The 12,745-nt window shown below is 30.8% G+C and overlaps 6 protein-coding genes and 1 non-coding gene across 7 annotated transcripts; 3 read left to right on the top strand and 4 right to left on the bottom strand.

Annotated features, from left to right (window-relative positions):
- Positions 1-63: 63 nt before the first annotated feature.
- PPL_11362 (uncharacterized protein) lies at positions 64-1,013 on the bottom strand (the record flags this gene model as incomplete). Its single annotated transcript, XM_020582117.1, has 3 exons — positions 64-446; positions 574-761; positions 889-1,013. 3 exons carry the CDS (start codon positions 1,011-1,013, stop codon positions 64-66), a joined length of 696 nt encoding a protein of 231 aa, XP_020427420.1.
- Positions 1,014-1,428: 415 nt separating this feature from the next.
- PPL_11361 (uncharacterized protein) lies at positions 1,429-2,275 on the top strand (the record flags this gene model as incomplete). The annotated part of the gene is made up of 4 exons (XM_020582116.1): positions 1,429-1,526; positions 1,635-1,678; positions 1,790-1,985; positions 2,119-2,275. The coding sequence occupies 4 exons, from the start codon at positions 1,429-1,431 to the stop codon at positions 2,273-2,275; spliced, it is 495 nt and encodes a 164-aa protein (XP_020427419.1).
- Positions 2,276-2,519: 244 nt separating this feature from the next.
- Positions 2,520-3,590, bottom strand: PPL_11360 (uncharacterized protein; the record flags this gene model as incomplete). The annotated part of the gene is made up of 4 exons (XM_020582115.1): positions 2,520-2,582; positions 2,621-3,042; positions 3,143-3,330; positions 3,466-3,590. 4 exons carry the CDS (start codon positions 3,588-3,590, stop codon positions 2,520-2,522), a joined length of 798 nt encoding a protein of 265 aa, XP_020427418.1.
- An 888-nt stretch (positions 3,591-4,478) lies between these two features.
- PPL_11358 (uncharacterized protein) lies at positions 4,479-7,180 on the top strand (the record flags this gene model as incomplete). Its single annotated transcript, XM_020582114.1, has 6 exons — positions 4,479-4,635; positions 5,580-6,411; positions 6,509-6,578; positions 6,659-6,816; positions 6,876-6,897; positions 7,019-7,180. The coding sequence occupies 6 exons, from the start codon at positions 4,479-4,481 to the stop codon at positions 7,178-7,180; spliced, it is 1,401 nt and encodes a 466-aa protein (XP_020427417.1).
- PPL_11359 lies at positions 5,190-5,262 on the bottom strand. Its single transcript has one exon. It is a non-coding gene; the product is annotated as a tRNA-Ile (tRNA).
- Positions 7,181-7,341: 161 nt separating the features above from the next.
- PPL_11357 (uncharacterized protein) lies at positions 7,342-8,405 on the bottom strand (the record flags this gene model as incomplete). The annotated part of the gene is made up of 2 exons (XM_020582113.1): positions 7,342-8,086; positions 8,173-8,405. The coding sequence occupies 2 exons, from the start codon at positions 8,403-8,405 to the stop codon at positions 7,342-7,344; spliced, it is 978 nt and encodes a 325-aa protein (XP_020427416.1).
- Positions 8,406-9,864: 1,459 nt separating this feature from the next.
- On the top strand, positions 9,865-12,622 carry PPL_11356 (ankyrin repeat domain-containing protein; the record flags this gene model as incomplete). Its single annotated transcript, XM_020582112.1, has 3 exons — positions 9,865-10,569; positions 10,600-11,009; positions 11,410-12,622. The coding sequence occupies 3 exons, from the start codon at positions 9,865-9,867 to the stop codon at positions 12,620-12,622; spliced, it is 2,328 nt and encodes a 775-aa protein (XP_020427415.1).
- Positions 12,623-12,745: the final 123 nt, after the last annotated feature.

The raw sequence follows: 12,745 nt of genomic DNA, 5'->3' as shown, positions 1-12,745 counted from the left end.
TGTGTTTTTAAAAAGTGAGAGAAGAATGAACTTCACTTCATTCATCCAACCACTCATTTGTTGTTAAAAAGAAATTCCTGAACTCGATGTTGTTACTAAACCTGTACTTGTTCCAACGGTGCTTGATATTGAGATACCATTTCCAGTGATACCACCGGATGTTGAAAGAGTGTTTTGATTGATGATTTGATTGCCTGTTGTTGAAAAGCTTGGTGTTCCTGTCGAGGAAGCCGAAGTTGATGAAGCCAAGCTTGATGAAGTTGGACATGCAAGAGAGCTACTCATTTCAATGTAGTAAACACAGGTCGATGATTCACCTACATAGTTTAATGTGGTTGGACCATCGGAGCATCTCATTGCAATAGTAACCTTTCTATAGATCGGTAATGAATCTGAACAATACGATCCATTCGTATATTGAATTTGACCACCTTTATTATCACCAGCTGACAATAAAAAAATGAAAATGATTAATGATTAATGATTTGCTTACTCTTTCAATATATATATCTCTATTCATTTATAAATTGTAAATCTATCAATATTATAAATCAGCTGATCGTTCAAACATACCTAAAGGAGTGATGGTCATAGAGCCTGTTTGACCGATGTTTGCATAGGGAACTCCAGGTTCCCAATGGCTGGAGTGACAAGTAGCACTGCCTGGATACTTAGTATCGCAGAATGCTGAATCTTTACAGATATTAAAGTAGAATATGTCTTGATCATTGTTTGCGATTGTATAGTCTTTAATTGAGGTTCTATTTTTGTTTTGTACAAAGAGAGAGAGAGAATAATAATAATTATTAGCAAACGAAATTGATGATGACGATCTGATGAACTAATTTTAAAATATCAAATCATTGATGTTGAATATCGATAGTTTACAAAGCAGAAAAGTCATAAAAGTCACCGTTATAATTCTGAAGTGTACATGGTCTTTGAGCTCTACTTAATCCAACCAATAACAATAACAAAGAAAATACAATATAAAGAAGTTGTTTATGTATCATTATTATTATTGGTCTTTGCAAATAAATATATATATAACCGAATAAATAGTGATTAATATGAAGTGATTATTTCTTCTTCATCTAATTCTATCTAAAGCAAATAAATATGCATAAAAATTTGTTTTGCCTGAATCCCTCATGTCCGAAATGTTATTTGACTACGTGGTTTTCTTTTTTTTTCCATCACCAACGATTTTTTCCATTTTTCACAGCAAAAAAACTCAAGAAACCTTAAAAATTAAATAATCACACAACCAAAAAAAGCTTGGCGATCATTCTAAAAGAATCTTCAGTGCTTTTAGTTTTTATTTTTTTTCTTCTGCAGCTTTTACCAAAATTGCATTTTGAGATATCTATATAATTTATTATAATTCAAATAGAATAGAATATGCTTACCGAAGACTAGCCAGACAAAATGCATAGTCAGCATATTAATTACGAACTATTATTGAAAAGTATAAATAGCAGCGCATTCAAAAACGATGTTGTAGATCAAAAGCATAATTCAAATCAGTAAACAACAACAAGTTAACTATTAATAATAGTAGCAAGAAATAAATAGAATCTTTTATTTTATTTAATTACTAAAATTGGTAAAGCAACAGCTAAGTTATTTGCAAGTAAAGGATTCATTACCTATGTAGCCGCTAGAAACGAAGCTGAGGGTATTAAAAGAATGAGTTGACTGTGGAGTATCCAGATGCCGATGTTAGATTCGTACAATTGGAGGTCGGCAATGCCGAGAGTGTACAGGCAGCCAAGAAACAAACTCAAAGCTCGATATTCTAATCAACAATGCCGGTGTATTCCTGAGTGTCAACCAAACATCTACGTACGACAGCCAGTCACTGAGAAAGACATTCGATGTCAACTTCTTTGGAGTAGTCGAAGTCACCCAGCTGTTCTTACCGCTACTTCGAAACGGAGCTGCCAAAGTGATATTGAATATCTCTTCGGACTTGGGATCGTTGAGTCTGTTGAACTACACTGACTACAAATTTGCACAGATCAACTCACTCTCCTATAACAGTAGCAAGACTTCGCAACGCATTCACTGTTATGTTGTCAAAGGAGTTGGCTGCCGACGGATTCAAAGTTCATTCAGTGCACCGGGTTTCGTCAAAACACCAATGAACAACTTTACAGGTGAACTCGAACCCGAAGTTGCTGGCAACATTATCTATGAAGCTGCGATCAAAGAGAATGGTACCGGTAGATTCTTGGGTTCGTCGTTCACCACATATCCATGGTTGTCTAATTAGAATTATGATTACAACACAATCAAACAACAAACAACAACAACATTTTGTGTATATTTCATTTCCAATTTTAATAACCAAAACATCGACAAGAACAACATCAACAATGTCATTGACACCACCAATAGCTTCAGCAACACTATAGAGTTAACAACACCAATCGACTCAACATAAAACAACTTGTAATAATGATAAATAAATATATTTATTAAATTCTATAAATTAAATAATTGTTTTTTATTTTATTTTATTTTATGACTATTCTTTTACAAAAGTGAGAGAGAATGAAACATGAACATTCATTGATGTTCTTAGTTAAAAAGAAATTCCCGAACTCGATGTTGTTACTAAACCTGTACTTGTTCCAACGGTGCTTGATATTGAGATACCATTTCCAGTGATACCACCGGATGTTGAAATAGTGTTTTCATTGATGATTTGATTGCCTGTTGTTGAAAAGCTTGGTGTTCCTGTCGAGGAAGCCGAAGTTGATGAAGCCAAGTTTGATATCGAGGTAGAGGTAGAGGTAGAGGTCGAGGTCGAGGTCGAGGTCGAGGTCGAGGTGGTGGTCGAGCTTGATGAAACTGGACATGCTAGAGAGCTACTCATTTCAATGTAGTAAACACAGGTCGATGGTTGATCTACATAGATCAATGTGGTTGGACCATCGGAGCATCTCATTGCTATAGTAATCATTCTATAGATCGGTAATGAATCTGAACAATACGATCCATTCGTATATTGAATTTGACCACCTTTATTACCACCAGCTAACAATAAATAAATGAAAATGATAATAATAATAATTCAGTAAGAGAGTAAGTAAACCTAACTATTAATAATTTTCTTTTCTTTCTGTTCAATTCATACGTAATGGAGAAATGGTCATAGTACTTGTTTGACCGATGTTTGCATAGGGAACTCCAGGTGCAAAAGAACCGGAGTGACATGAAGCACTGCCTGGATATTTGGTAGTGCAGAATATCGAATCTTTACAGATATTGAAATAGTATGTGTCTGGCACGCTGTTAGCGATTGAATAGTCTTTGATTGCAGATCTGTTTTTTATTTTTGTACAAAGAGAGAGAGAATAATAATAATTATTAGCAAACGAAATTGATGATGACGATCTGATGATCTGATGATCTTAATTAAAAATAGCAAATCAATGATGTTGAATATCGATAGTTTACAAAGCAGAAAAGTCATAAAAGTCACCGTTATAATTCTGAAGTGTACATGGTCTTTGAGCTCTACTTAATCCAACCAATAACAATAACAAAGAAAGTACAATATAAAGAAGTTGTTTATGTATCATTATTATTATTGGTCTTTGTAAATAAATATATATATAACCGAATAAATAGTGATTAATATGAAGTGATTATTTCTTCTTCATACTAACGCTAAAGCAAATAAATATGCAAAAAATTTGTTTTGCCTGAATCCCTCATGTCCAAAATTTTCCTCGACCACGTGGTTTTTTTTTTTTTCCACCAACGATTTTTACATTTTTCAAATAAAAATGATCATGTAAAAAGAATAATAAGAGAAGCAATCATCATTTTTTCTTTATAAGTAACATGATTTAAATTTACACGTCGTAGCAGTAGATGTCGACCTTGAACGATAGCTACCTAGAAATGGTGACAATATTCAATAACAATACACAGTTTAATATCTAAAACAGATAAATTTAAATAATACTATAAAAGTATTATTAAAAATAATTATTTTTGATTCTAAATTAGTCAATAACTCAGTCATTAAAAATCTCCGATGTTTTGGAGATTAGACTAAGGTATTGAGGTTAACCTAAGTTGTTGGTTAATTAGATAGATAGATAGTTCAACAATGGAGTTTATAAAGATAATCATTAATAATAAAGAATAAACAAACATTTTATAAAAGAATGATTAATTTAGTCATGCAATGATCATTTTTTTTTATTTTTTTATTTTTATTCAAATGTTTCACTTCCACAATCAGTACCAGCCTGAAACTTTACGTTATCATATTTAATAATAACTATATTGAACCTGGTGTCACTCCATCTACAATCACCAGTCTTGACTTTTGTGAAACGGCAGATTTCAAATAGATTGATCCCTGGGAGTATACCATCGAGTGTCAGAAACCTAACTATTATTGGTTATCGACATCGTATGGAAGCCGATGGCATCCTATTGGTGTCAAACAATTGGAGATGACTTTGGAATTGGATGATTTTTCATTTGAATTCATACCAAACACTGTGGAAATATTGAGAGTTTACTCATATAATATTCAATCAAATTCTTTAGATTTTCATTCCCTATCATCGACAAAGAAACTTCCTTCTTTGGAGGGAGATATAAAGATAAGTAGATTTCCACCGAATTTGGAATCACTTACACTCATTGGAAAATGTGAATTATTATATTTATCATTACCACTGACCTTAATAAGTTGAGTATTATTAGGACAGAATAGATCTAACAGTAGTTGAGTGTTGATGAACAACAGTACAAATTGGTGGCACGTAGTTGGAAGGATTTAGATTCCAATCAGATTTACGCGTCATGGCAGAGCAAACGACAGTGACTCCTTGGGAGATAGAATTAGCGATGGTGATGTTAAGCTTATGGTAATTGGTATCAATTTAGTGAAATGAGTGACTGCTCTATTGACGTTAATTTCCAGTTTGTATCGGGTACCATCACCCAACATTTCACAGGACAGTACCTGCCATAATGATATACATTCCTGCATTTGAAGAATAAATTCTCATTTGGGTAGCATAGTTCAGTAAAGGTATAACCAAAGAACTCACAGACATGACCAGTGCGCTTGTGGTTGATGGGAAAGATGGGAAAGATGTGAGAGTAATAGAGTTTGATTCTGTCCGCAGGCGGAGATTGAATTTTTTAAAATTTTTTGCTCGATGCAGGGATCGAACCTGCGACCGTGGCGTTATTAGCACCACGCTCTGCCGACTGAGCTAATCGAGCTTGTATGATTTTGATATTACACATTATTGATTTTGTATCTTCTTCGTTTTCAATGTCTTTTAAATCATTTTTTAAACCCAAAATAAAAATTATTTCTCTTGTGTAGTCGAATATTTCATCCATAATTCTTTTTGGAGACAAAATAAATTGAACTACGTAGAACTTTAACTCAAATTAAAATATTTTAGATCTTCATTAAATTAAGATAAAATAAATGCACTCAAACAGTTCTAATGAAAGTAGTAATAGCAGCAGTCGAAATAATAGTAGCATCTCAACTAAAAACAGTACGGATATACCCAATAGATTTAATATAGTTAAGCAACAACAACAACAACAACAACAATTTCAACAACATAATATGTTTCAACAACAGCAAGAATTTAGTCCTCAAACCTCTGATATGAGGAATATAAATGGAGTTGTTCCAAATGGTATTTGTGTTGTTGGTAATGGTCATGCACAAGTCAATGGAACATCTACGAAATTAATTAACAAATTGAAACGAAGAATGGATGAAGAGAATGAAGATCTAGAGAGTATTAGAAACAACAAGAAATATCTGTCGCAAACAATGGCCGACAGAATCGGTGTACTCTCACTCGACGATACCAGCGATCATCTATTTCAACCGAATAATAATAACCAACAACATGAACATACAAAACCATTACATTTCTTTAATGCCAATAACAACAACAATAATAATAACATTAACATTAACATTAATAACAATAATTATGATATAGATTTCGATTTTAATAATAATAATAATAACAATAATAATAATAATAACAACTATAATAATGTAAATAATATAAATGATATGAATTTAACAAACGATAATACAAATAATAATAGCAATAGTAATAGTAATATTATGTTTAAATTACAACCAACTCCTCTCATTATCAATAATAAACAACTTGCATTGATACCACAGAATCAGAAATCAAATGACAGTAGTAGTAATGGTATCACCTATTTGACGAAACCAAAGAATGATACACTCGAGAGACTTATCAGATCTGAAAGTAATCTTAGAATGATGGATATGATGCCACCCAATGATATAAAGTCATTACTATTCCCAAACAGTAAACCTTTAAACTATATTTCACCTGTTAAACCTATAGATATACCTGAAAAGTAAGTAGCTCAATATTATTATGATAATTATATTCATATTGGTTTTGCAACCAATTATCAAATATTAACATATTGTTTTAATTAACTACTTTTTTAGTAAAAATCAATCATTGATATTATATACAGAACCAAAAGAAATAATACATGATTCAATTAAAAAACAAATTGTATATATAATATACAATATAATAGACTATATATATTAGTTTACTAATCTAAAATATTTGTTATTACTACTATTTTATAGGAAAAAAGAAAAGAACAACTCAAACAAAATCAACAACACCAAAAGAAATTGGATACTGTTGAAGAAGAAGATGAGATATTGATTGAAGTTTCACCTACCTGTCAAACCAACTCTGATCTTAACAACTCAAAAGAAGATAAACCAACACCAATGGAAATGTAATAATAATATTGCTACCATTTTGGTTTGCAAATCAAATAATAATAATATATATAAGATTATTATTATTGTTAAACTTTGTAAATAATTATAAGATACGAATATCACCAATATATATTTTGAAACAAAAAGATTAGACTTATAACAATATAATAATACATCAATCTTTTATTTTAATAGGAATTCTTCTTTTTTTAAAAGAATACTAACTTGCAAACTAATGTAATAAAGAATAATAATAATAATATAACAATATTTGTAATTGTAAAAAATATCATTGTTATAAACTTTTATTTCATACTAAAGAAGGTCAGACCTCTCTACATTATAATTAAATTAAAATTAAAAGTAAACTATTATTAGAATTCTAATATCTTTAAATATATAAACCAAAAGATAAATGATGATAACAACTAACTGGTTAACTTATAATAATAATTATAATACTGTATATTTATATTATATATATAAAACAAAATAGAGAGAGAGTGAGTGAGAGAGCGAGAGGTTTTTTGGTTTTGCTTTCAAAGTTTAACAATTTTGTTTGCCATGATCTGTGGATTCGCTTTTGCAATCGTCGTTTTCGCCATGGATTTGTAGTCGAATTGACATTCATGGTTGTGCATATGTTTACCACAGTAGGTGCCACCGCATCTACATCGATTTGATTCGCTCATTATACCCGGTAATCGTTTTCCACAGTTATCATAAGCACACTTGGCCGATTCTTTGCCAGAGGGTGATCCAACTGGTGAAGACACGGACGGCGAATTGTTGAGTGTCTGCGGTGATGATGGACTGGCACCGCCAATCGGAATCGGTGCTGATTTAGTTGGTGTTAATAAAACGTTGCTACTGCCACTACTACTCGGACTACCACCACCACTACTGTTGCTGCTATTTCCACTGCCTAGAGAAGAATCTTTTGTGGAAATCTGTGGAATCTGTTTGGTTGGTGTTAAAGATGAAGAGGAAAAAGATGATGAAGCTGGTGAAGATGAAAGTGGTATTTCGTTTGTTGTAGTTGTTGTAGCTGTTGTTGTTGTTGTTGTTGTTGTATTAGTTACTATATTATTATTATTATTACTACTATTCAATTGTTGGTCAAAATAAGTTGCTTCATAAATTGATCTTTTTGTTCCTGCTTTTGGTTTGTCCGGTGAAGTTGCCATTGCCGATGCAATCGAAATGTGTGGAGGTTGTTGTTGTAGTTCATTTTTCAATTCTTTATTATAACATGTTGAACAAAGTCCTCTTGTTTTTGGATTACTAATAAAACAACAATGATAATAATAATAAAATATTAATAAAATTAAATTAAGAAACTGTAGTTTGATCAATTCAAAACAACATACCCATAGAATCCACAATTATTTTTACATAACTCAGCTTTTGCTGGTTCAGATGGTGTTGGTTCTTTTTGTTGCTGTTGTTGTTGTTGTTGTTGTTGTTCCATTTGTTTATCTTTATCTTCTTTACTCTCTATATTGTTGTTATTGTTATTATTGGTATTGGTTGTTGAAGTGCCTATATTACTCTCTGTCGCATTCTGTTCGTTATCTACTTTTTCATTTAGTGAACTACTCATGATTATACTCTATCTATTTACTATTTACTATCTCTGTCGGTCCAGTCTCACTATCTATCTATCTGTCTATCTTTATGTTTAAAACTAAATAATAACTAATAAAATACCTCTTATAAACAAAAAAACTATATACAAAGACTAATACTTGATTGGTTATCTCTTAAAAGACTATTGTGATGTTTGTCCAAACTAATTGATGTTGATGGTTAACAAGAGAAAGTTGACTTTTTTCTTAACAATGAAATTTTAAAGAATTACAAAAAGTCAACTTCTTCCTCTTTAAATATACATTGTAAAATTAGATCGATAGGTTTGATTTTCCTTTTGTTGTTTTTGTAAATAATTCTGTCTTTCCCTCAAACAAAATAAAAACTATTATAAAGTTATGTTTTGTTGTTTTACTTTGACTTTAATTGCTACAACACTAATATAGATTAAATATCTATTGTGTTGGTTTTTTAAATATAAATATAAACTATAAATGATTATTGATATTGTTGTTGCTGTTGCTGTTGTCTAGGCTTTTGTTGTTGATATAAATATTTACAAAAAGAATAAATAAAAAAAGAAAAGGTTCTGTTCTAGAATAAAATAAAAAAATATATATTTTTAAAAAGTAAATAAAAAAAATAAAAAAACTAAATAAAAAAACTAAACAATAATAATGAATATTGGAACGTTTTGTTTTGAGTATACAATTTATCTATGGAGAATTAAAAAAAAAAAACAAAATAATAATAATTTTGTTTGTTTTTTATTTATTTATTTTCACGAGTGCCAAAAAAATTCGAAAGCCAAAATTTTAATTAAAATTGGGTGTGTCAACACCAAAAAAAAAAAACAAAAAAAAAAAAATCGTTAATATTTGTCAACAAACACACTACTTCACTCACACACGCTTGACTTATAATCTCTATCTATTTGGATTGTCGTTTTTTATTTTAATAATTATTGATAATATTAATTAACAATGATGATTGATTGATTAATAAAATAATAATTTAAATAAAAAAAACAAGAGATATCTCTTGTTTGATTTTATTATTATTATTATTATTATTATTATATACCGAGTTAACTTTATGATGTAATAGATTATTATTTTGTTCTTCTTTAGCTTGAAATCTTGATGGTCAAAGACCAACACTAAAGATCTCACAATTAACTAAATTTTCAATAACTTAACTCGGAAACTTTTAACAATGATTTTCCAGACTCCTCAGAAACCATCTTTGTCTCACAAGATTTTATTCATTATGAAGTTAAATTTTAATTCTCGTCGAAATTTCATTTAAAAATCTGTTTTTTTTTGATTTTACATTGTTGGCATCAACAAGATAATTTTCGATACCATATCTGCATTTTTAATATAAATATATTGGTAATCATAATTCAAAGTTATTTCTTTTTTTTTAAATCAGTATACTTTTACCTTTTTTTTTTTTTTTTTTTATAAGATATGGATAAATCATTATTTTCATCAGTTGTTTTCAATAATAAAGTAACCAATAAAACAATATTCTTTTACTTAGCTAGTCAGTGTAGGAATAAAAGATGTAAAGATAATCATCATAAATGGTATACTGTTGAAAAACAGATACTTCTACTGGCAGGAAACAATTATTTGGAACAGTTAAGGAGTGTGCCAAGCTATATTATCTCTACATCCACCAAAGATCCAGAGGATCATGGTATATCGATCATCAAGATAATTAACCGTGCCATCAAATCTAATGCTTCACGAGATTTGATTGATTATCTTTTGGACGAGCGATACGTTGTACAAATACAAGAGAAAATATCATTGCAAATCAAAATCCTAAATATGGCGACGAAATACAATCGACAGGATATTGTTGAGTATCTAACACAAAGACACAGCTCTAGCCAGAGACATTGGCCATACTATGGCGCGATGTGCTATTCTCCAAGATCCGGTGACTTTCAATTCTTTAAGCAAATGGTAGACAAGTGCAATGAAAACAATGAGAATCTCGCTGATTACACTCGAAACATAATGGTTAAAGGAGCATTGAAATTGAATGCATTCGATAACGCTGCAAAAGTTGGAAGATTGGACATGTTCCAGTATCTCGAGGAGAATAGACCACAGGATTTCCAACATAGTCAATCGATACTAAGGAATGCAATCAAAGGTGGACATGTAAATATTGTCCAGTATGTACTGTCCAAGTATCCAGAGCAACGTCGAGTTGAAAAGATTAAACTCGATTTCATTGCCAAGTACAATCAATTTGAAATCTACAAGTTGTTTTATGATTTCTATGGAATGAGAGGTGATACTTTCAAGTCGATGGATCGAGCTGCTTCACACGGAAACCTAGAGTTTGTCGAATGGTTAGACAAGAATGCAACCGCTGGATGTTCATCAATTGCAATGATCGACGCCGCAAAAAATGGACACCTCCACGTGATCCAATGGCTCCACAAAAATCGAAGTGAAGGATGCAATAAGAATGCAATTATTCACGCTATCAATGGTGGTTACATGGATGTCGTAGAATGGCTCTTTGAGAACAGACCTGAATGTCGTTTGGATATGAGAGATCTATCGAAACGATATGTAATCAACTACTTTTATAAGCAAGATATCATACAATGGTTTGCCAATAAAACCAAGCAATCAAATGATATTCTTGACTCAAAATATTAATCAAATCTGTTAAGTATCATTTTTTATAAATTACAATAAACATACTACAAGTATCTAATTTTTCTTTTATTTTTATTTTCCAAGGCTACAAGATTACAGAACAACCTAATATTATTTTTTTAATACTATTGAACAGATCTTTTTGATTTCCCATTAATTTAATAATCTTAAATGGAATAAAGGTAAAGAATGGAACATCAGTTGTTTTAAATTCTCATTGAGATTTCGAAATAAATTTGTTTGAATAATTCTAGTTTTTTTTTTTTTATAAATTCAGTGATCATTGTTAGGAATTTAATAATAGATTGCAATAGATTCTTATTTTTATAGTAATATTAGGATGAATAAATCATTATTCTCATCAGTTATTTTCAATAATAAAATCATTAGTAAAACAATATTCTTTTATATTACTAATTGCTGTAAACTTAAAAGATGTAAAAGCAATCACCATAAATGGTATAGTGTTGAAAAACTACCACATCTACTGGCAGGTAACAATTATTTAAAACAACTAAAGAGTGTGCCATGCAATATTATATCTTATCCCGGCCAAGATCCAAAGGAACATGGTGTATTGATCAGCAAGATAATAGGCAATGCCTTCAAATGTAAAGGTTCACGAGAGTTGATTGAATATCTTTTGGACGAACGATACGTGAATCAAATACAAGAGAAAACATCATATCATATGGATATCCTATTAATGTCATCGAAATACAATCGACAAGAAATCATAGATTATCTATCAAGTCGATATAACCAAAGTGATTGGTTATTTTATGGCGCGATGTGCTACGCTCCAAGATCTGGTGACTTTCAATTCTTTAAGCAAATGGTAGACAAGTGCAATGCCAGGAAAGAGACTCACGGTGATTATGGTTATAGTATTTTGACAAGAGAATTGAAGTGTAAAGCATTCGATAACGCTGCGAAAGCTGGAAGATTGGACATGTTCCAGTATCTCGAGGAGAATAGACCACAGGATTTGCGATACAATCGGTCAATACTAAAGAATGCAATCAAAGGTGGACATGTAAATATTATCCAGATTATGTCCAAGTATCCAGAGCAACGTCGAGTTGAAAAGATCAAACTTGATTTCATTGCCAAGTACAATCAATTTGAAATCTACAAGTTGTTTTATGATTTCTATGGAATGAGAGGTGATACTTTCAAGTCAATGGATCGAGCTGCTTCACACGGAAACCTAGAGTTTGTCGAATGGTTAGACAAGAATACAAAATCTGGATGTTCAGAAATAGCAATGATCGATGCCGCAAAGAATGGACACCTCCACGTGATCCAATGGCTCCACAAAAATCGAAGTGAAGGATGCAATAAGAATGCAATTATTCACGCTATCAATGGTGGTTATATGAATGTCGTCGAATGGCTGTTTGAGAATCGACCTGAATGTCGTTTGGAAATGAATGATCTAGCCAAACGGTATTTGATCAACTACTTTTATAAACAAGACATCATACAATGGCTAGCTGATAAAACACAACAACCAAATGTAATTTTAGACTCAAGATATTAATCAAATTATCAATGGTTAAGCATTTCATAAGTATAATTTTTAGTATAATTTTGCCATAAAAATAAAAAAATGTAAAGTATCTATTTTTTTTTCTTTTTTTTCTAATAACAATACATCAAACTT

Source organism: Heterostelium album, assembly GCF_000004825.1.
Source record: "Heterostelium album PN500 unplaced genomic scaffold PPL_scaffold13, whole genome shotgun sequence".
Lineage (NCBI taxonomy): Eukaryota > Evosea > Eumycetozoa > Acytosteliales > Acytosteliaceae > Heterostelium > Heterostelium album.
Note: the sequence above shows the minus strand (reverse complement) of the source record. Positions and strands in the feature narration are given on the sequence as shown.